Below are 24510 nucleotides of genomic sequence, written 5' to 3' on the forward strand. Positions count from 1 at the left end.
AATTAAAAGTATTCCATTTTCTCTAAAATTATATTTTAATTTAAAATTAGTATTTTGTTATTATAGGAAGAAAATAACTAACTAACTCGAAAAGATCATATTTATTTATTATAACAATATTTCAAAGATTAACGTTTGTTTACAGCTATAATTATAAAAAGTAATGATTTTAAAATCATCGAGTATTGCTCATTACGAATATTATATTAAAATCTAATGATTACATAAGTATATATACATAAATATATCAAATATAATTATTTCTAATAATTAATATATACAGTCAAATTATACATCAGATTAATCTTTCATTTGAGCGCATGAATAATTAAGTATTTTTTTTTTCGTACTAAGAATTTCAATCAATTTAGATTTCGTCGTCCATGCTGTTCATCATGTTCCCATATATTGTTCATCAGAATATCTTATATTGTGCTAATAACGCATAAATCACTATCCAGAAAATTAATGTAACAATAATAGAAACAAGAAATATAGTTTTGAGTTCATGCCAGGGATTTTCTGGTACACCACGGGTTCCCCAGTTTTTGCAACCACTATTTTGACATGGTATACTTCCTGGTTGCACAACTGTCAATGTTGCGACACTCTGTGTCGGTGGGACCACGTCCACTTCTTTTAATTCCATTGCATTGGTATTTTGAACATTTGTTTTAATACTTTCAAATATTGACGACGAATTATTGTTGTTTATCTGTAAAAATAATAATAATAATAATAATAATAACAATAATAATAATAATAATAATAAATATTTCCCTAATATTCGTTAGTAAATAACTAAATACATTTTTTATCTGTAAAATCTTTATTTTTCTTTTTTTTTTTTTGCGAAAGACTAAAAAAGACATTAAAATAAGTTCTATTTATAGATTGCTGTTTTTTTTTTAGATTGTTACACAAACGTTTGAGCTATTTTTAGTTGATTGATTTTTTTTTCTTTGTTTTTTTTTTATGCGTATAGACTGTAATTAAAGATAGAAAACAAGTAAGGAATATGCAAACAAATTTTTTTTCAATAACGGTATTACATGAATAACTATACAAGAATACAACTTGTAATGATATTCTAAGAATCATATAAATGAAAGATGGAAATAGGATTACGTGGGTATCTGGAATTGGTTTTTTTCGAGGAAGAAATTCTTCAGGAATTGGTGCCGGTTGATAAATTGAGGTCATTATTTTCGTCGGATCAAAATATGGGTAATCCCACGTAGTTTTAGACGATGACATAATTATTAACTGTAAATAAAGTTCTATTTCAACGAAAAAAGAAAAGAAAAAAATCACAATTTACAAATCTATTTAAATGTTTAATAATTATTATGCATTAGTGCGTCATTGAATAAATTTATACAGTAAGTACAATGGAAAGTATTTTGATCAAAAAAAGACATTTACAATTATGATGTGTTACGTCAACAGTGTGTGTAGTTTTAATATTTCACATAAGTATTTCCATTATTTGTCCCATTTGCATTAAAATTTCACGAACGTTGTGGGTCTACTCAATTTTATATCTTAAAATTGCTAATACCTTGTTGAAATATCATTAAATATTACTTGAAAGGCGGCTGTATTCACTAGAACTAAGAATTTCATTTCTGAAAATCGGTTCAAAATTCGATATTCATTTGTAAGTTCTATAACGATGTCAAAATGAAATCGATCTTTTTCTATTCGACATTATATTTTCTTTTATGCGTTATCCTTTTATTTTGCCTTTATAAAGAATAAATTTATTAGTATTTCAAAAAAAAAAAAGAAAATAAGAAAAAATTAGACCTCTTTTATATTACATTACTTATATACTCGATATAATCCATTATCAATAAATAATGTTCAAAATTAACCGATCTATTTTAATTTTAATAATTAATTGGAAGTTTTTTTTTTGTGATCGTTTTATTTCGAGAAATATACATTCATATATTTTTTTTAAACATGTGTATTACGGTGGGTCAAAAAAATGACTTTTTTTTTTTTTCAAGTGACACAGAAAAATGGGTTGCTAGACACCTTAAAACAATTCTTACCAAATATGAGATCTTCATTTTAATAGGAAGATCCTCCGCATCGCAGTTTTTTATTTTTTTTTTTTTTCAGTCTAATAGAAGAAAATTCATACCTCATTATTTATTGATTGTACAGAAAAATGTTCTAGACGAATTTTGTAGGAAATTTAATGCTCTACAAAAAAGGTATCTTACATTTTTTCCGTAAACCTCACCATTTGGATGATATTGAATATTCAAGTTTGATTATTTTAACCCATTGACTGGCAGACATATTTACAGCGACTTGCCTTGAATTTTTAAAAATATAATAATATTAAGTTACTGATATAATATTGTAATGGTATTTACAATAATTGATAATTAATTTTTTTTACACCATATAAATATTTTATTCAACCTTTTTAATAATTCTTAACGTAAATGACCATTTGTAATTAATCTGAAATTGCAGCACACACTACGAGATATCTCGTAGTTGGCAGTCAATGGATTAAGACAAATTTCATTTTTGTTTATGAATTTTATAACTCGACAATAAATGACTATTATAAAATGCGCAATACAAATTTTTGTAGGAAATTAAGTGCTCTATAAAAATGGTGTCTTATGTTTTGGCGATTAAATTAAACGTTCAAAAGATATTCATCATCAAACTTTCATGTGTACTGATTTTAAAAGTTTTTGATTAGATATTCGAAAAATTGCAATTGAATTTATAAGTTTTGAGAAAATTTACACGAATTTTAGTTTTTATCAACTGAGAAACTTCAAAATATTTTTCAAGACTTTTTCTATGTGTAAGTATCTTTGTCTACATTGAAAAAAAATAAACTGTACATTATTTATCGCTTAGTTAATTATTTATTAGTAAAAAAAAAAGCAAAATTTTCATTATAAATATATTATGATATGTTTCAGTTTTAGAGAAAAAAAAATGTCCAATTAGTTATAAAAAAGTTTTTTATTTCAATTTTCAACTGAGTTATTAATTTTCAAACAATTTTTTGTTGCAAGTGGGGTAATTTTTTCGATGCTCTTTAACAAAAAAGTTTGATGATGAATATCTTTTGAAAGCTTCATTTAATCGCCAAAACATAAGACACCATTTTTATAGAGCACTTAATTTCCTACAAAAATGAAATTTGTCTTAAAATAATCAAACTTATCAAATTTCAATATCATCCAAATGGTGAGGTTTACGGAAAAAATGTAAGATACCTTTTTTGTAGAGCATTAAATTTCCTACAAAATTCGTCTAGAACATTTTTCTGTACAATCAATAAATAATGAGGTATGAATTTTATTCTATTAGACTGAAAAAAAATAAAAATAAAAAAACTGCGATGCGGAGGATCTTCCTATTAAAATGAAGAGTTCATATTTGGTGAGAATTGTTTTAAGGTGTCTAGCAACCCATTTTTCCGTGGCACTTGAAAAAAAAACAAAAATAATTGATTTTTTTGACCCACCTTAATGTGTATAAGTATTCATAAAAAAAAAAAAATGAGATAAATCACAATAGATACATATTGTCCTCTATTTTATATTTCTTCACGTACCTATATATCATTTTAATAAACAAAAGGAAAAAAAAACAACACGATGACAATCTCTCCATTTAATTCTTCATTAATTTATCGATCACGTAGTAATTATTCAAACGATAGAAATAACTATATCGATTAATATTACAATCACATTTTTGATTACATTAGCATAATAACGATGTTCACAATTTTATGTGTGTGTGTGTGTAGAAATTTCATTTGTTTTACAGTTTGAAGATTTTTAGATCAATTTGACTGTGGTCACGAGAAACATTATCAACATTACGAATATAAAATGTACATTATAATTTAAAAAAAATTCAATTATAAAGAATTTGTTAATAAGCTGTGATCACTGTGTTTGGAAAACTACAATTCTTTAGTTGAGAACAACCGTTTAGCAGTTTAATAATCCTTATCTGCCTCGACCTCTGGTACCTCTTATCAATTATGTTTCTTTTCAGACGTATGTGTATTGGATGAAATATTAATAAGAAATTAAATTTTCCTAATATAGACTTTTTTTTCATGATAAACACAGTTTCAGGTTTCAACTGAAAAACAATAAATTAATTAGAGATCAACCGGTTGACAATAAATAAATAAATAACGGTAGATTCGTTTAAAAGTTGCGCGTTCGCGATAAACATCGTTATTATAAAAAACAAAACAAAAAAAGATTGTACCGTTTTAATTTTTTTTTCACCTGAATCGAACGGCTGTTTCAAAACGATTGAATCTAATTAATTTTCCTTAGTCGTTAACGATACGTTCACGATTAAATATTCATGGTAGAAATATTTATACATCTTAACATATGTGAAATTCTCCTTGTTTGTGTGTGACCTTGTGGCCTATGTATAGTCATAAATAACACAGACACGTTTATATAAATTATCTTTTAAACATCTGGTATAATCATTAATTATAAGAATATTGTTATATTACGATTTTAAAAAATGATTTAATCATATGATATATTTATTTGAAAATAAAAATAGGAAATTGAATAGAAGTGAAATATTAAATATATATGTCGTCGTTCTTACCTGTTGCGGATGCCAGGTACGTTTAAAAAAAGTCCTAAAACACTTCATTTTTAATCCAGAGAAATTAGTCCATTATTGCGTCAATTTTTTACAACATTTTTTTTTATGGCCTTTATTTGAAGATCGTAAATATTATTAATTTATTTTTTTACATCAGACTTAACGTGAATATCGATTAAGATCGTAAATCAGTTGCTTCAATGATTTATACGATTTTCTTATTATTACTTCACTATCATTATATTCAAAATTGCTTTGTTATATAAGAAGAATATCGCAAAAGGCTTTCATCAACCAGTATCCTTTACTCTTTCTATTCGTTTACTGAATTGTACAACCTGTTGAATACCACACATTACAAAATCATTATTGCGAAAATCTTCATCCTTTTCTTTTTGTTTTATCGACGCAATATATATACAATGCAATACTTTGATCACTTTTTTTTTTTTTAACAGATTTTTATGTTATCGCGTTTTTTTTTTAAATTTCCCGCTTTTTCTTTAAATTATCAGGTACGCGGTCATTGAACGTTTAATTCGCAATTAGCAAGGTGACTTCAATTTAGGAAATTTTATATTTGAAACGCGTATAGAATCTCAATCGAAATGTTAATAATAATAATTACATCGAAATCGTATTTAATAACGTTTTTAGTCTCTTGAATTGTGATGATACATCAGCTAAATGGACACGTTAACTTTTCGAATATATATTGAATCCCTTAATGACATTCCATGCCGCGCCTTAGATTGTGAAAGTTCTACATATACGATATATTGATAGATACAAAATTTCTAAAAAGAAAGTAAGGGGTATTGTTTTTTGTTGATACGTTACTAATTATTTTTTGACGGAACGTAATTCCAATTTCTACCAACGTTGGCGCTGTAATCTGTTTCTTGTTAGGGACCCTGTAGGAGGGACGCGCCATACATATTCAGCTCATGTGCCATTGGCTGAAAATTTTGGGGGACCGCTTGAATTTATAATAATTTTTTCGTGTAACTTATTCTATTTTAATATAAATTTTTAATTATCATTAAATATAGTTCATTTTTTTTCTGTATTTGATGCAATTCATTATTTCATAATTATTTCAATGTTTGAATCATTCGCGCGCAAAATCGAGTTCCGGTCCCCCAGCAATGTACATGGCGCATCCCTCTTATAGGATCTCTATTTCTTGTTAGGGATCCTCATATATGTAATACTCCTATATGGGCAGTTGATACGGGAAAGAATGTCCCAACATTACGGTGCCGACAATATTTATTTTCTCTCTCTTCCTAAACACTTTGTCGAATCTGCGCATGCTTGAAATTTCTCTAAAATATCAGTAGTGGGGACATAAACTGGAGAATAATTTTGTGGTTAAAATTGTGTTTACAGTATTATTCATTATTATAATTCAGAAAAATAATCCTAAATTTTTAAAAATTTGTGATTTTAATTTATCAATATTTTATTTTCAACAACTAATTATTATTAATAATTATTATTATTTCCCATATGCGCACAAAGGGTGCGCAGAACTGAGTTGGAAGCTCGGTGGATAGAGAAGGTGACATTATCTGTCTCACTTTATCGGAACAGCTTCCAAAGTTGGCGGGCACGCCGGAGTGGTACACTATGAAAGCGACTCGTTACACACTCGTTACTACTTCGGTTACACTCGACTTCTTTCGACATCCCGAACACACGGACATGTGTAACTTTCATTGTGTGCAATCCTACAGTGGCACAGGGAGAGGGTAAGATTTACCCACGATCTGACAGCACTGGAGAGGGTACGATTTACCCACGATCTGGCAGCACAGCCCCAGTGTCGATCAGACGAACTAAAGTCTCTTGGATCACTTTCCGTGGTTCCGACACTTGGATAGAACGTGGTCTCTTCGGGACGGCTATTTATTTGTAAAAGTAATAAAAAATGGTAAGTGGAAATAATCATTAATATTAGTAAAATCAAAAATTACAGTTTCTTAGTTTGTAAATAAATTATTTTTGAAATAAAAACTCAAAGGATGCTTCTTATAATGATTGATTATATGATTATCGAATAGGGTTAGTTTTACTGGCCATAAGAAACGTGTTAGATTTATATTCATATTGTTTTAAACATATGGAAATATTTTACTTATAATTGTTAAACAAAATATTATTTGAAAATATCAATCTCTATACGCAACATTTTATTTTGTAGATTAAAATTTTTAAATTTTAAATTGTATTTAATAAAACTTTATTGGGGTTATTAATTTATCTTACATAAACTTAACCATACTTGTTTATCGTTTAACACATGTGTGTTTCTGAAAAATTAATTTAATAATTACAATTTTTTTTATAGGGTTTTGTAAAAATAGTCAAAAACAAACAATACTTTAAGCGTTATCAAGTAAAATTCAAGAGGCGTCGTGAAGGCAAAACAGATTATTATGCGCGTAAGCGATTGACAATTCAAGACAAAAATAAATACAATACTCCAAAATACAGATTAATTGTTCGTTTATCGAATAAGGATATCACATGCCAAGTAAGCTTAATAAAATATAGTATATTTGGACAATGTTTAAAATTTACATGTAGTATTAACATAAAACTGCATCTCTTATAGATTGCATATTCAAGAATTGAAGGAGATAAGATTGTATGTGCTGCATACAGTCATGAACTTCCAAGATACGGAATTAAAGTTGGACTCACCAACTACGCATCAGCCTACTGCACAGGGCTATTAGTAGCAAGAAGGGTAAATAAATATTATTACTCAAATTCTTTTTTGTATATATTATACAAATTCATATGATGAACCACTCAGCTCGCTTTGATATAAAAATGAAGAAACATTTTGTTCCCTATTTATATTCTGATACATAAATTGATTATTTTATTATGTAATACAATTCAATATGTTGTCTTGTTGATTAAATATATTTATTTTCTTTATATACAGCTCCTTAAAAAGTTAGGCCTGGATGAATTATATACAGGCACTACAGAGGTAACAGGAGATGAATACAATGTCGAAGAATTAGATAAGGGACCTGGGGCATTTAGATGTTACCTAGATACAGGTTTGATGCGTACCACTACTGGTGCAAGAGTATTTGGAGCAATGAAGGGTGCCGTAGATGGAGGTCTTAATATTCCTCATAGGTAAATGATAGTAAATTAATTAAAATTTACATTAGTTAACCGTTATACATATAATTATATGTTTGTGATGATTTTTTGACACGTGCGCGTCATCTGAGTCAAAGTAAAGCTTATTTTTGATATTGTGTTTTACAATGGCAATTTATAAGTTTTACAACGGCATAAAAGATTATAAAGTGTCTCTGACTATTTTCAATTATATCTTAGCTTTTTATGCATTAAAACTTATTGTTAATCGTTATTTTATTTTTATTGTACAGTACGAAAAGATTCCCCGGTTACGATAGTGAATCAAAAACTTTCAAAGCCGATGTACATAGAAGACATATAGTTGGTAATCATGTTGCTAATTATATGAAAATTTTGAAAGAAGATGATGAAACTTACAAAAAACAGTTTTCGCAATATATTAAAAAGGGAATTAGTGCTGATGGTGTAAGTAAATAATAATTATTATTACTTTTTAGATACTTTTTCGTCCAACTATAATTACTACTAGATATTTTAAGCTATGTAGTGTCGCCGTTGGACAATAGAAAAAAAAACATTGGTTAAAAATGTTTGAATGTATTTTTAAAAGCATTTAAAAACATAATCTATGTTAACAATTTTTATCTGTTACAAATTTAATAATACATCTTATTTTTGCACTAATAAACAATAATTTCTTAAACAGATTGAGGATATGTATAAAAAAGCACACGAAGAGATACGAGCTAATCCGGAACACGTTCCAATCTTAAGGAAAAGAGAACCTCTAAAGAGGAGGTGGAACCGTGCAAAAGTATCGCTATCTGAAAGGAAGAATCGGGTGGCACAGAAAAAAGTATCTTTCCTCAAAACATTGAGGAAGGAAGAAATGGAAGCGTAAAAGGCTTATTATTATTGTTACACCTCCCCCATACACGGTTAAGTTACTAGGCTAGTAACTTTTTATTTATATTTGTTGGGAAGGCGCCATGGGTGGAAAAAATAAATACAAGCGTTTGTACTTAATAAGTTTGCTTATGCAGCCATTCAGAGAACTACATAGAAAAAGGCAAAATCCGTGACGCTAACGGCACCTCGATGAACTGGTCACGAACCCACCCGAAGAAACGCGCGGTCGTTTTGAAACGCTTCTGTTGTGACGTCCGATTCTCGTCGCGACGCAATAGAGTAGAATACATTTGTACAAAGTTTCAAACTTACTTGCAGTATTATTTTTAAAATTATATTTTTTTATAGACTAACGTATTCATGAATTAAAGAAAATAAAATTGAATATGTTGCATATGGTCATGAACTCGGATTTTTTCCTTCTGGCCCTGCGTGGAAATTTTCACTTTTTTTCCTATACGGAAACACGTAAAATGGCAAATTTAAATAATCCTATTACTTTCTCCTTGAAAACCACAGTTTCGATACAACATTGACAATGTAGACATTTTACACGTATCATCAAACACAAGAAATTGTTACGACCAAATTGGACATGCAGATTTGCTTCAAAACACTGAAAATCCCTATATTTCGGATCACGATTATATTCGTTATTGCTGGGATTTATCTCCATTTGTTGAAAATATTGTTCTATATATAGCGGGTTATGTTTCACACAGAGTCTCTAAAATAATATTCTGTCCTGTTTGCTAAAATCAATTAATTTCGGATGAATCAAGTAAATCTATGCCTCTTTTATCTCTTATCAAAAATAGAGGACCATTTAAAATACCATCGAAAGATGTTATTAGTATTTGTAAGACTTCAGAAAAAATAATTAGACAACGTTCTCATGAATTACTGAACAAAAATATAAAAACTATTGTTACAAATGAAATATGTCGAAAAATAGGACTAATGTTTGATAATAAAGAAATGAACGATCATGTTTTACTTCAAAATTTTTCTGATAATCATCGTTATCAGTTATATAAATGGATTATTGAAGTATATTTAAACACAAGATTTTTTTATGAAGCCAAAAAATTATCAGTTAAAGATAATTATGTTCGGCAAAAATATAATAGACTCATTTTATTTTATAACCAATAAGAAATTAACAAACTGCATGCTAATTTTTGTGTAAAATAAACTTGTATCAGTTAAACGATTAGTTACATTTTTTTATTTTATTATATTTCACTAATATTTTCACGTCCAAGTACTTAAGATATAATTTAAAATTTTTTACAAGCATTTCCAAGAAACAAAAATAGTTTGAGTGAGGTTTATTTTTTTTTTAATTTCAAAAATACTTCTTCTTTTTAATAAAATTATTCTTTTAAATTCTCCTAAACAGTAAAAAAATAATTGTTCAGTATTATCTTGTATTTTAAAATAAATTTGCATTGAATTAAAAAAAAAATTTTATAATAACATTCCTGTTTTGAATAACCCGCTGCTTTCCCCTTTGCGCACAAAAGAATGCGCAGAACCGAGCTGGAACCTCAGAGGACAGAGAAAGTGTTATTCTTCTGTCTTTCTTAGTCGGAACAGCTTCCACTTATAGAAACTGTCCATATAGAAGTATTACATATATGGGGATCCTGTAGGAGGGACGCGCCATACATATTGCTGGGGTTGCTATTGGCTGAAAATTTTGGGGGACCGCTTCCGATGTAACGTGCAGCAATTTTTGACCCCGATCATAGTTCTCTTTTTTGCCACCGGCTGCGCAAGTATTCAGAACGTACCGATACTATTATTATTATTACACGTAAATACGGACTAGTTAACCTGGCTCGTAAATGTAAAAATAATGTAAATTAAATATAAAATATTAATTTATTTTTTTTAGAATTATTTTTATTAAAAAAAAGGAAAGTGTTGTGCCGTTTATGGTTGCCTTAGTGGCCGAAAGGCAAGTGAGAATTTAGGAAAAGTGGCTTTATTCAAAGCACCAAAAGTGAGTAACCTCAAAATAATATTCCAAATTTTATGTTAACAAATAATTGATTATTACATTTGTGTAGTTTTTTAATAATATTACTTCCACGTTTCTTAAAATATTTCTTTTTCAGAGCTGTCAATTGCAACAAGACTTCCCGCGTAAGTATTTAAACGAGTACTCTGTGAAAAGTAACGCGCTCTACCGGCAAAATATCTTGTCCCATAAATTGATACCGTTCTTTCAACATTACGTTCGGACTCCTGGTATCTATCCTCCGTGAGTATAAATATCATTATACAGTTAATTTAATTCTTTTTTTTTTGCATTTTCGTATTTATGGCAGGTAATGGGTTAACCATAAATATATCTTAAAATAAATAAACTTGTACTATGTAACTATTCCTGATTTTTGGAAAAATATTATTAATGTATTTGATAAAGTGATGAAGAAAACATTATTAAATATTTACATTAGGTATTATCAAATTGTATCACAGCCCATAATAATATATTAATCATTATACATGCAAATGTTAGCTAAATGTGATACAAGTATGTTAAGAAGTACAAAATACAAAACAATTTTACATTTAGAATATACTATGAGTATACAAAATTATCTATACTTAGATAATAGATATTTAGATATTTTGAACAGTTGGATTTAAAAAGTTGGACATTGGTTTCATATTATATGCTTCTTGAGAATCACTGGCATAATCTTGTTGCTGTGTATGAACACGTTTATAAAATTCTTCAGTAACATTTGGTGTTGGTGGATGTAAGTAGTCTCTTACGTTAACATATTTTGGACCACCAAATGTATCCAAAACCGCGATAGATATTATTTTCAATTTGGCGAAATAAAAGTGGTGATCTGAAAATAATATTATAAGAAAATTTGTTCATTTATAACACACTGACATATATATTAATTTATAATTATACCTGCAGGCATATTCTCCAATGCAGGATGACGTCCAAAGACAGCGCTTTTAGCTACATCTAACTCAGGACTTTCATTTTTTATCTGTAAATATTATATCATAAAAATATTAGATATTTATTTAAATATAAATTCTTAATTGAAACATTTTAATTAAAAAAAATTCACTAACTGGTTTGATTTTTCCAGTAAGTATTACTCTTGCACAGCGTGGATCCATTGGATCCCATATTTTTCTTCTGCAATAATTTCCTTGAGCTAATGTCATGAAAAGTGTAGCACGATTATCTTTCTATAATCAACAACATAATATAATTGATTAATTACTTGTCATATACGTAGGTTGGAACGTAAATAGTGACAACTATTTATTCACAACCGATACAAAAGAGTTACATGTATTCTCCTGTAACTGTCCTTTAAAGTAGTCACCAGCATTGTGTAGAACCCGTTAGCAGAGTCTGTTCTGTTGATGGTGCGAATGGAGCGGTCTACTGCCTGTCGAATCTCTGGAACAGTTCTCAAGCGAATGCCACGATGGATTCCGCATGAATTGACGGAAATGCAGAAATGGATACGTTACGACGCTGCTCAGACGCACTTGGAGCGCTATGAGCGTAAATGAGAGGCTTTCTTACACCGTATCGTAACACTGGATGAGACATGGCAGTAGACCGCTCCATTCGCACCTTCAACAGAACAGGCTCTGCTAACGGGTTCTACACAACGCTGGTGACTACTTTGAAGGACAGTAACAGGTGCAAACATGTAACTCTTTTGTATCGGTTGTGAATAAATAGTTGCCATTATTTAAATTGCAACCTACGAATACAGGGTGGGTCACCACATTTTACCACCTTGATTTACGTTTTTATTATTACGCGTAGCAGACAATGTTTCACATGGAGTTGAATGGCTTTAAAAGGGGCTCATACTGATTGTACTTTTTTTTTTTTAGGTGGACGTGTCAAGGACATATGAAGGTCATTAATGTTTTTTTAAATGGAATGATATATTTTTTATTGTATCATCTGATGCTCTTTCATATTATTTACAAAAAAGTATTAACCTATTTATGTAAAGAAATTATTACTTTAGGAGATATTTGTAATTTTTGTCTATTTACAAAAAAGGTTCAATATGGCGACTATTTACTTCAGAACACTTTCTGAATCGAGAAATTAATGACTCATTAATGTTTCTTAATGTATCTTATGTTATTTCCTTGCATTCATTGACGATACGATCCCTTATATTGGCCATTGTAGTCGGAGGCTCAGCGTAAACTTTATTTTTTAAGTAGCCCAATAAGAAAAAGTCGAGGGGCGTTAGATCTGGTGATCTAGCCGGAAAATGAATGGGCCCATCCCGTTCTATCCAACGATTTGGGAAGTGTTAGTCGCAGTTACGATAAATCCATCCGTTAGCTCTCGCGAAATCGAAAGACAAGCTGGAATTAGCCGCAAAAGCATTTTACGCATACTGAGAAAGCACAAATATCATTCATATCATGTATCAAAGGTTCAAGAACTGACCGCAAATGACTGTTATAAACGTTTAGAATTTTGTAATTGGGCTCTCACTCAAAGAGACAACTTTTTCATTTTCCGGCTAGGTCATCAGATCTAACGCCCCTCGACTTTTTCTTATTGGGCTACTTAAAAAATAAAGTTTACGCTGAGCCTCCGACTACAATGCCAATATAAGGGATCGTATCGTCAATGAATGCAAGGAAATAACATAAGATACATTAAGAAACATTAATGACTCATTAATTTCTCGATTCAGAAAGTGTTCTGAAGCAAATGGTCGCCATATTGAAGCTTTTTTGTAAATAGACAAAAATTAAAATATCTCCTAAAGTAATAATTTTTTTACATAAATAGGTTAATACTTTTTTGTAAAGAATATGAAAGAGCATCAGATGATGCAATAAAAAATATATGATTCCATTTAAATAAACATTAATGACCTTTATATGTCCTTGACAAGTCCACCTAAAAAAAAAAGTACAATCAGTATGAGCCCCTTTTAAAGCCATTCAACTCCATGTGAAACATTGTCTGCTACGCGTAATAATAAAAACGGAAATCAAGGTGGTAAAATGTGGTGACCCACCCTGTATATATTTGATTTATTTTGTATTATGACAATTGGAGATTAAGTAATGATGGATTATTATCTTGAGTTTTAACAATAATCATATTTTATTACTTAGCTGTAAAAAAAGAAACTTACAGCTAAATCTTTTGCAGTAAAGTCCAAAGGTGTAAGATAAAGATAAGGTATTCCAGATCCATTTCCTAATCGTCCATCACTAAAGGAAATTAAATTAACTGTTGGAAACGATTCAATATCTTTTCGTGTGCTTATAGTTGCTACAGAGGTCCAATCTAAAAATATATATGTATATTAATTTTTTAATAAATAAACAATTAACATATCGAACGTAATTCTTGAAAATCATTTCAATGAAAAGAATCATTTAAAAACAAAAAATAATGAAACGTGAAAATAAAAATGACATTTTTTAAATGTTTGATAAAATCATATTTGATTACGTGCATTTATGTATCTCGAATGAGATAAAATCTAAATGGATATTGTTTTTTCTGTGTTTTTTTTTTTTTTTTTCAGATAAAGACTATAAAAGTAATAAATACAAAAAAAGAACAAAAGAAAATGATAAAATTATTTTCAAGAAAAAAAAAAAGAAAAGAAATGTATATTTTAAAATTTGTCTTTTAAATTTCAAATAAATCATCTACAATTAATGACGAATGTCAACTGATATATCAAGTGCTAGTATTCGTGCTAGTTGACTATTTTTAGGAGCATAAGGATATAACTGGCAAGGTTTCTTACGATCGAGGACAATCTCTTGTGAAATCCATTACAAATAAGGAAATTGTTAAAACTATGCGATATTATAAATAAATCTATTGAATCTTTTAATCATTCTGATGAAATTAAATTACATTTAAGAACAATTGGAATAATAATATTTTTCTTTTCAAGGTAGTTTCTTACGATCAAGGACAATCTCTTGTGAAATCCATTACAAATAAGGAAATTGTTAAAACTATGCGATATTATAAATAAATCTATTGAATCTTTTAATCATTCTGATGAAATTATATTACATTTAAGAACAATTGGAATAATAATATTTTTCTTTTCAAGGTAGTTTCTTACGATCAAGGACAATCTCTTGTGAAATCCATTACAAATAAGGAAATTGTTAAAACTATGCGATATTATAAATAAATCTATTGAATCTTTTAATCATTCTGATGAAATTATATTACATTTAAGAACAATTGGAATAATAATATTTTTCTTTTCAAGGTAGTTTCTTACGATCAAGGACAATCTCTTGTGAAATCCATTACAAATAAGGAAATTGTTAAAACTATGCGATATTATAAATAAATCTATTGAATCTTTTAATCATTCTGATGAAATTAATTATATACATTTAATTAAGAACAATTGGAATAATAATATTTTTCTTTTCAAGGTAATCATCATCATTTATATTATTTTTTCGTAACAGCTGAGAAATAAGTAAAAACATAAGATCAAAATTTAGATATTTTTTAACGTACAATTGAATGAATGCCAATATCATGCACACGAGACTAATATTAATTCTAATAATGTTAAATTATCCATATAGTTTTGATATCTCTTTTCATTTCTTGTAAACTGTGTCAATATTAAGAAATAAGCTGGAATATTCAACAACTCAAATTACACCGATAAATATATTCTCTACTTAACGGGGGCGGGGAGGGGGAGGGGGGGGGTGCTTAGAATGCAAAAAAAAAAACGCTTGTTTCGAAATTTCTTTTTCTCCAATTTTTTGTTCTCAAAATTAAAATTTATAACAAATTGGCGGATGTTTGAAGAAAAATTTTTATTTTGTTAAAGAAAAAGTTTTATTTTTCGGTGAAATAAAAAAAGAATTAATTGCAAAATTAAAATATCTCGGCGATGAGTACACAGGAACATCATACTTAAGCTAACCCTTTTGTATTTTTTGTTTCAGACAATTCTTAATTAAAATTTCTAATAAAATGGCGGATGTTTGAAGAAAAATGTTTATTTTGTTGAAGAAAAAGTTTTATTTTTCCTTTTGTATTTTTTGTTTCAAACAATTCTACGATGACTTAGAAGTTTCACCGCACGATTACCTACGAAACTACTCAACGTTTAAGGGCTTGTCTAGAGGCATGAATTTTAGGTACTTTTTAAAAAGACGAATAATATTTTCACTATCTATAATGTTACAAGATATTCATTAATATTTTGAGACTACATGGAACAAAAAAAAATAGTGAAAAAATTCAAAATTGAAAAAGATATCAGCTGATGAAGTGGGGGGTTCCAAAAAAAACGGCGCGCGACAAATGTGAAGATTGCAGCTCTCCTGGTAATCCGAAATAAAAAATTAAAACGGATTATTAATTTAGAATAATGCTGCTATCGTTCGAACTAAAAGAATTGAAAACAGTTTTTTTTTCTCACTAAATTACAGCTGTTGAAAAAAGGATACATTATATTTACCACATTTTTTACTTTTCCGAATTTTTTAAAAATAGTAAAAATTGAAAATTTTGTAAGATTTTAGTTTGCACGATAAAGTAATGCATAGAGAAGACTCTCACCAAATTTCAAGCAAATCGGTTTAATAGAACTTGAGATATCTTGACATTTGTGAACAAAAAAAACAGTTTCGAGAAAAACGCGTTCAAAGTTTCGCGTAATAAGGGTAGGATATAGGATGCCGCGTCACTAAAACAGCTATATCTTTAAAAATAAATTGAATTTTGAAAAATTCTCTTGAGGACATATTCTTAAAAGGTTAAGCTTTGAAAATATGAAAAAAAAAAAATCAATATTTTCAAATTTCTAGACCCTCTGGTCTATTTTTACCTACCCTATTATTATAGGGTATTCTTACCCCTTAATCTTCAAAAATGATCAATATTTGTATTAAAAAAAAAAAAAAGATAATAGATAATTCAATTGAAATTTATTCGACATAACTTAACAAAATCTTTATAAAAATAATTCAAAATTGAATGAATCAAAAATAACAACAGTTATTACAATAATTAATGTCGTGATATAAATAGAATCGTAGATAATAGTCGATGTGTTGAATCAATAAAACAATCATAGGAAAAAAAATAATCGTTTGAAATGTAAAAAAAATGATCAAAGTTATCATTCATTGTGAACACAAATATTATTAAACATTAATGAATACGTACCAGCTTGATTAACAATAAATCTTGCCATTAAAACAGCGTCATCGACCGGAGGTGGATCTTGTGATCGTCTATCTTCCTTTCCATAATTTTTTATGAAATCCGGATTATTAAAATTATCATTAAAATCAATCGACATTTTATTTCCATTTCCTTTCATTTTTTTCCATTCGAGAAATTCTTCAAATTCTTGCCAGTCTCGATATACATCGCGATTTTCATTGTTGTTGTATTTTTTCGCATCGATCATTAAGATCAATAAAGCGATAAAAATAGTCGCTCGGAGAATTATTTTCATACTTTTGGCACTAATCATGATGACAGTTAGAAAAACAACTCTAAAAACTCTAATATATTATCGAATATAAAGCTTAGGAGAAATAAATCTTTCTTTCTTATTTTCGCACGTCTAATTTGAACATCTCTACGCGGATAATCAAACTGCGATGACTGTTAAGTTTGCTGATCCCAACCAATGTAGTCAGATAGTAGAATATTTTTACCCCTTCCCTCGAGCCCAGCACGCCTCGCACACAACGGATTGTTACGTGTCGGTGTGTCGGGAAACCGAAAGAAGACGAGGGAAGCCGAGGTTAGCTGCGCGAACAGAAGAGAAATAGTACCCCCACCACGCGCCGCGGAGAAATACATAGACACAATACACATTGTATATACATACATTGTACAATATATGTATTGTGTATATATGTGTATATATGTGTATATAGTGTTTATTGTGTTATGTGTATATATGTGTATATATGTGTTTATGTGTTTATATGTGTATTGTGTATATATGTGTTTATGTGTTTATATGTGTATTGTGTATATATGTGTTTATTGTGTTATGTGTATATATGTGTTTATATGCTTATTGTGTCCATGTTTTCTACGCGGCGCGTGGTGGGGGTATTATTTCTCTTCTGTTCGCGCAGTTACCTCGGCTTCTCTCGGTTTCTTTCGGTTTTCCGACACACCGACACGTAAATTTTATTGTGTGCGAGACGTGCTGGGCTCGAGAGAAGGGGTAGAAATGTTCGCGATCTGGCTTCACTGATCCCAACCGAAAACCTTTCCTCTACCAAAAATACTTTATTTTTGATTAAATACGCATGCGCACTAATTAATGTAACAAATAATGACAACAAATAATTCATTAATTTTCACATTTTTACCATTTTAGATTTTGTTAATTGTCATAAATATAAAAAGAAATGTTTTACCTTTTATAATATTTCATGTTAAACATTACCTTTATGATAACATACTATCACACTTGTTTATTCACTATTTTATCTTATGTTTTTTATACAATACATGGCGATTCTTACAAAATTAGATCAGAGAGATAGAGAGAGAGAGAGAGATAGAGAGAGTAAGTTTAATTTATATTTAAAATAAATAACATATGTGTTATGTAATTTATATCTTTATACAAACATCTATACTAACATCTATATATAAATTAATAACCTGTAATGTTTCAGATAATATTTTTTTTCTTCTAACATGTTAAATGTTAATTAATTAAATAGTGTTATTAGACAACAAACTATATTTTTGCAAAGATGAATAAACTCATATAACTAATAAGAGTTAATGATACAATAATGTGTAAAATATTTCAGAGTGTATAGGATTTACACAGACAAGAATTAATGAATTTCACAAAGTAAAGCAATATGTATATTAAATGGAAACAGATTATCGGAAATATTCTGTTCATATAAGTAAATCACGTATGTTTACGTTAAATACATGATGTCAACTGCTTTGGATACTTGCCACTAGTTGGCGTAAAAGTCGAGACGCACGTAGGGATCATGTAGGAGGGATGCGCCATTCATATTCAGCTCATGTGCCATTGGCTGAAAATTTTGGGGGACCGCTTGAATTTATAATAATTTTTTCGTGTAACCTATTCTATTTTAATATAAATTTTTAATTATCATTAAATATAGTTCATTTTTTTTCTGTATTTGATGCAATTCATTATTTCATAATTATTTCAATGTTTGAATCATTCGCGCGCAATCACGTGACTACACGAGTTCCTGTCGCCCAGCAATCCACATGGCGCGTCCCTCCTATAGGTCTCAGACGCACGGTCCCTGTATGAAATATGGTCTACGTAACATGGTGTAATATTGTAATGAATCACCGATAGAAGGATACAAAAGGAGGGGTCCAGTTATCGAAGATTTCATTGTAACAAGCAACATTGAGGAAACACCACAGAATAATTACGTTAAGTTTCTAACAAATTGGACTAATTTGTGTGGCCACAAAAGGAAATAACAGCTTGTTGAAGGTTCGGCATAAAATTTTTTTTATAATTTGTTCTATGTTTGAATTTGGTTAAATACTTAAGCTATATTTTCATTTATAACAAGCAAGTATTTTGAGTATATACCGTATATACAGTATAATCTCACTAATACGGCATTTTAACCCTTTCGCTTCGGCTGTTCAGTCCGCCGAAGTACTTGCACTGAACGGAGGCGCGCGTCGCGAATAAGTCCAGTATGCGTTGTTGCTGTATATATGTTTTCCTGAGTCTTAAATTACTATTATGCCAAATAAAACAATCTTTGCTACAATATAATGAGTATAATTTACATTTTTGATAAGAAAACATTTATAACTTACAAAGTTATAAGTAATATTTTAATGATGAATTATTTATGATCCGCAAACAAATAATTATATTAATGTAAAGTGATTAGTAATAAAAGTACGTATGATAAATTTTGAAGCACAGATCTATACATAAGTCAACATCACACTCTTTATACTCGTATCGTGAGTCGGATCTTTTATCATCGTATCTTCAAGTCATATTGCGTACGCCGCTTATAAGTGGCACTGGTACTCACAGGTCATATCGCGTACCGCGCTGGAAGCGAAATGGTTAATAGACCGATATGTCCAATAATTCGGCACCCCCGCCCGCCCCACCCACGCTATCTCAATGCCTATGCGCTCCGTCGTCTAGCAGTCTAACCTCAAAATTTATTATGACTTTTTCTCTATAATCCAGTAATCTGAACATTCCAATATAGTTATATATATACATGCTATAATTACTGTTTGCATACACACTGCCCCCCCCCTTTCTCTAATTCATTTAAAACAAAAGTTTAAAACTAGTTAAAATTCAAAATAGTGATCTCTAATGCACACATGACAGAGGATGTCAAAATTGCTTTACATATTGCAATTGAAATTTAAAGTTATCTAAACTGACACATGACGTCATCCAATTATTTCACATATTGTGTAATCATTGAAAATATTTTAAAAAATTAAAAAACAACATCTAAGGTATATATTAAACTACATATATTTATAACAAATATGTAATGTAAACGAAAGATTCATGAATTCTTTAAGTTGTATCAAAACATATTTGCACAAATATAATAAAAAATATAATATATAAAATATAATTGTGTATAAAGAGATATACATGCTATATATACATGATATAATTACTGTTTACATACACACTCTACCCCCCTTTTCTCTAATTCATTTAAAACAAAAGTTTAAAACTACTTAAAATTCCAAATAGTGATCTCTAATGCACACATGACAGAGGATGTCAAAATTGCTTTATATATTGCAATTGAAATTTAAAATTATCTAAACTGACACATGACGTCATCCAATTATTTCACATATTGTGCAATCATTGAAAATATTTGTAAAGATTAAAAAACAACATCTAAGGTATATATTAAACTACATATATTTATAACAAATATGTAATGTAAACGAAAGATTCATGAATTCTTTAAATTGTATCAAAATATATTTGCACTAATATAATAAAAAATATAATATATAAAATATAATTGTGTATAAAGAGATATACATGCTATATATACATGACATAATTACTGTTTACATACACACTGCCCCCTCCTTTCTCTAATTCATTTAAAACAAAAGTTTAAAACTAGTTAAAATTCAAAATAGTGATCTCTAATGCACACATGACAGAGGATGTCAAAATTGCTTTACATATTGCAATTGAAATTTAAAGTTATCTAAACTGACACATGACGTCATCCAATTATTTCACATATTGTGCAATCATTGAAAATATTTTTAAAGATTAAAAAACAACATCGAAGGTATATATTAAGTTATATTTGTTTAATTTAATGTTTATTATTTAATATATTAATATCTTATATACAGTACAATCTCACTAATCCGGCACTATTAAATACCAAACGGTGCTCTGGATTATTTAGTCCAGTCAAAAAGACCGTAAAATCGGGTTTTTGGCCTATACGGCTGAAAATATATGGAAATAATCAAAAAAATGCGTACAAAACTGTGGGCAAAGTAAAAATGTTCTCAACCTCTGGGAATGGGGTGAAAAAATTAAAAACTACCCCGAAATACGATTTTTGGATTATATTTTGAAAATATCAAAAAAAGTTTTAAATAAAAGTTGTAGAGCATAAAATTCTAGGCCTATCTCTTTCGGACCATTTTTCCCCTAAAACGCACCCTTTCACCCTTACGACGGTTCAAAGTACTAAAAAAATGAAAATTCAATAAAAAATATAAAAATTGGACTTTTAAAATTTTTTTTTTTAATTATCTTGAAAAAATTACAAAGAACAAGCGTAGGGAAGCAAATTTTTTTTATTCATCCCTTCTATTAAAAATCAAGGGGTGAAAACGGTTTTTGCTCGATATTTCACTTAAAACGGGTTATTTAAAAAAATTTTCTTTTTCATATGAACTTTTAATTTATTTTTTAAATTTTGGTGTTTGATTTATATTTACAGATATTTACCTGCAGGAAATATCCCTATTTAAAGACAGGTAATGTATACATAAGTCCTACGCCTTTGTAGAAAGAAACAGAAAATGAAGCTATTTCGCTCTTACTCATTGTGACGTAGGTCACCATGGCACGCATGCGCAAACTCTTAGCTTACATGCGTGCAAGAGAGATAGACAATCTATATACTATATATTATGAATTATATATAGCTATATAATTCGATGAATTTTAATGAATTTTATTTTATTAAATTTTGTCATTTATTTCTCTCTATTAATGTATTTTGAAACACTTTACATATTTTTTTTTATTATAACAAGCGTAGGAATGTCTTAATTACTGATTAAGATTAATAATTAACAAAAATAAGAAAAGTCTTGATATATTATCGTGATTTTTTGAGAAATTTTATCAGTCTAATGAAGATATATATTTAGAAAATAGTGAGAATTGAGAACATATACAAATGTTAATGAAAAATAAAACTCTGATAAGGTTTCTAGTCATTTAAGACATTTCATTTTCACCATATTTAACTCTATTATGTATCTTTACATATAAAAATAGAAAAAAAATATCATGTGGGTAGATCACGCGTGTTTGAAGTGAAACCTTCGATAAACTAAGTTTCGAGAGAATGAGACGAATGCAGAATATCAGGTGTAGGATATTTGTAGGACATTTATTTGTTATAATATTATTATTATTATATTGTTAACACTTTTAAAAATTAATTTACGTTTTATTAACATATAATACATAACATATTACACAGTAGGCAAAATCTCAATTCGAAGAAATGAGACAAGTTGCTTCTGGAAACTACAAAATGTATAGTAACTAAACACCTCTCTGCGTGCAAGAAATGCAAAAATGCCTTCCGTCGAACTCTTTGAAACTTCCCTAGTATTTCCTTTCTGCAGATTTTCACGAAACTGGCGTTAGTATTCGGTCGTAAGACACTTAAATAACAATTCACAACATCCAATTGCAAATAATCTGAATAGAAAATAAAAAAAAATGTTACAATAGTGATCAATTAAGATTATGTTTGTCTAGAATGAGTAAAAAGGATAAAGAGAGATATATATTGATTAGAAGCTCTTTAATGAAGTCCTAAAGATTTTTCCGAAAAGTAGTGAGGTTTTTTCCGAAAAGTAGTGAGGTCCGTAGGGTATTTTCGATAAATTCGTAGGGTATTTCCGATAAGTCCGCAGGGTATTTCCGATAAGTCCGCAGGGTATTTCCGATAAGTCTGTAGGGTATTTCCGATAAGTCCGCAGGGTATTTCCGATAAGTCCGTAGGGTATTTTCGATAAATTCGTAGGGTATTTCCGATAAGTCCGCAGGGTATTTCCGATAAGTCCGTAGGGTATTTCCGATAAGTCCGCAGGGTATTTCCGATAAGTCCGTAGGGTATTTTCGATAAATTCGTAGGGTATTTCCGATAAGTCCGCAGGGTATTTCCGATAAGTCCGCAGGGTATTTCCGATAAGTCCATAGGGTATTTCCGATAAGTCCGCAGGGTATTTCCGATAAGTCCGCAGGGTATTTCCGATAAGTCCGTAGGGTATTTCCGATAAGTCCGCAGGGTATTTCCGATAAGTCTGTAGGGTATTTCCGATAAGTCCGCAGGGTATTTCCGATAAGTCCGTAGGGTATTTTCGATAAATTCGTAGGGTATTTCCGATAAGTCCGCAGGGTATTTCCGATAAGTCCGTAGGGTATTTCCGATAAGTCCGTAGGGTATTTCCGATAAGTCCGCAGGGTATTTCCGATAAGTCCGTAGGGTATTTTCGATAAATTCGTAGGGTATTTCCGATAAGTCCGCAGGGTATTTCCGATAAGTCCGCAGGGTATTTCCGATAAGTCCATAGGGTATTTCCGATAAGTCCGCAGGGTATTTCCGATAAGTCCGTAGGGTATTTCCGATAAGTCCGCAGGGTATTTCCGATAAGTCCGTAGGGTATTTCCGATAAGTCCGCAGGGTATTTCCGATAAGTCCGTAGGGTATTGCCGAAAAGACCGTAGGGTATTTTTAATTAGGCCTCGTAAAAGAGTTTCGTAAACGAGTTCCTTTTTTTACAAACTTTTCTATTTTATTGAAAAATTAGTATAAATTTCCTAAATACGCAAACATTATAATTTAAGATCATGTCTTTGGGTATTTATAAGAAAAATATTTTAAAATATTGTCTAATTTTTTTTTTTGATTTATCTGATTATTATTTTTTTTTTGTAAAATATTGCAGACAATACAATTATTATATTCTATATATTTCATAATTGTTAATTACAATAATATTTGCGAAATAAATAATTTAATATTAATTTTTCAATAAAATAGAACCATTTTAAAATAGAATATAAATGACACGTCTGGTAAAATAAAAACAGACCACGCACCTTCTTTCTTTATTTCGACCGTCGGTTGGTTTGGACCTTATACTTTGTAGTATGCAGTCGCACACAAACACACACATATACAACCAGGAGTGATAACTACGAAGCATGGCATAAGGAGGAGACCGAGAATAAAAAAAACTGTATAGTTATATTCCGTCTTATTCTCTCGCAGGCTCAATCCTATATGTTTGTCTCTTTTTCTCTCACTATTTAGTATAGCAGCCGTTTCATAACTCCGTTTCATAGCTCCGTTTCATAGCTCCGTTTCCTGACCGACCGCGTTTATTTACTTTTCAGATCACTTCCATTCTAAAGAAGTTTTCACTTCAAAAAAAAATTTACCTCCCAATATTCGAACCCTAAAAGACTCGGCCTCTATTGGAACGAATCGCCAAATGGTTGT

At 29.5% G+C, this 24510-nt stretch overlaps 3 protein-coding genes and 1 long non-coding RNA gene across 10 annotated transcripts; 2 read left to right on the plus strand and 2 right to left on the minus strand.

The window, feature by feature from the left end:
* Positions 1-86: 86 nt before the first annotated feature.
* On the minus strand, positions 87-6279 carry LOC107073117 (uncharacterized). Of its 7 annotated transcripts, none has more exons than XM_015333592.2 (3): positions 5267-6279; positions 4639-4976; positions 87-715 (listed from the first exon to the last, which is right to left on the minus strand). In XM_015333592.2, exons 2-3 carry the CDS (start codon positions 4684-4686, stop codon positions 416-418), a joined length of 348 nt encoding a protein of 115 aa, XP_015189078.1. In that variant the 5' UTR covers positions 4687-4976; positions 5267-6279; the 3' UTR covers positions 87-415. The 7 variants fall into 7 exon arrangements, 2 of the variants coding, with proteins under 2 accessions (XP_015189078.1, XP_089030646.1); XR_016177264.1 differs by lacking the exon at positions 87-715 and adding exons at positions 1119-1613; positions 3602-4143 and having other exon boundaries at positions 4639-6279; XR_016177263.1 differs by lacking the exon at positions 87-715 and adding exons at positions 1119-3471; positions 3602-4143 and having other exon boundaries at positions 4639-6279.
* Positions 6280-6426: 147 nt separating this feature from the next.
* LOC107065944 (large ribosomal subunit protein uL18) lies at positions 6427-9073 on the plus strand. Its single transcript, XM_015320083.2, has 6 exons — positions 6427-6574; positions 6992-7177; positions 7259-7393; positions 7598-7800; positions 8061-8235; positions 8477-9073. Exons 1-6 carry the CDS (start codon positions 6572-6574, stop codon positions 8669-8671), a joined length of 897 nt encoding a protein of 298 aa, XP_015175569.2. The 5' UTR covers positions 6427-6571; the 3' UTR covers positions 8672-9073.
* Positions 9074-11075: 2002 nt separating this feature from the next.
* On the minus strand, positions 11076-17805 carry CREG (Cellular Repressor of E1A-stimulated Genes). The gene is made up of 5 exons (XM_015333589.2): positions 16898-17805; positions 13857-14011; positions 11791-11910; positions 11621-11702; positions 11076-11549 (listed from the first exon to the last, which is right to left on the minus strand). Exons 1-5 carry the CDS (start codon positions 17208-17210, stop codon positions 11314-11316), a joined length of 906 nt encoding a protein of 301 aa, XP_015189075.2. The 5' UTR covers positions 17211-17805; the 3' UTR covers positions 11076-11313.
* On the plus strand, positions 14006-16896 carry LOC149031851 (uncharacterized). Its single transcript, XR_016177266.1, has 2 exons — positions 14006-15138; positions 15670-16896. It is a non-coding gene; the product is annotated as an uncharacterized LOC149031851 (long non-coding RNA).
* Positions 17806-24510: the final 6705 nt, after the last annotated feature.

This window comes from Polistes dominula, unplaced genomic scaffold (genome assembly GCF_049000335.1).
Source record: "Polistes dominula isolate Pdom_NZ unplaced genomic scaffold, Pdom_raw_medaka contig_68, whole genome shotgun sequence".
Lineage (NCBI taxonomy): Eukaryota > Metazoa > Arthropoda > Insecta > Hymenoptera > Vespidae > Polistes > Polistes dominula.

Coding starts and splice junctions, on each gene's coding strand:
- LOC107073117 (XM_089174520.1), bottom strand. CDS start 1,257: ATGTCATCGTCTAAAACTACGTGGGATTACCCATATTTTGATCCGACG. Junction 716..1,128: donor AACCAATTCCAGATACCCAC/GTAATCCTATTT, acceptor TTATTTTTACAG/ATAAACAACAATAATTCGTC.
- LOC107065944 (XM_015320083.2), top strand. Junction 7,178..7,258: donor ATAAGGATATCACATGCCAA/GTAAGCTTAATA, acceptor CATCTCTTATAG/ATTGCATATTCAAGAATTGA. Junction 7,801..8,060: donor GGTCTTAATATTCCTCATAG/GTAAATGATAGT, acceptor TTTATTGTACAG/TACGAAAAGATTCCCCGGTT.
- CREG (XM_015333589.2), bottom strand. CDS start 17,210: ATGATTAGTGCCAAAAGTATGAAAATAATTCTCCGAGCGACTATTTTT. Junction 11,703..11,790: donor TTACTGGAAAAATCAAACCA/GTTAGTGAATTT, acceptor TAATATTTACAG/ATAAAAAATGAAAGTCCTGA. Junction 11,550..11,620: donor ATTGGAGAATATGCCTGCAG/GTATAATTATAA, acceptor TATTATTTTCAG/ATCACCACTTTTATTTCGCC.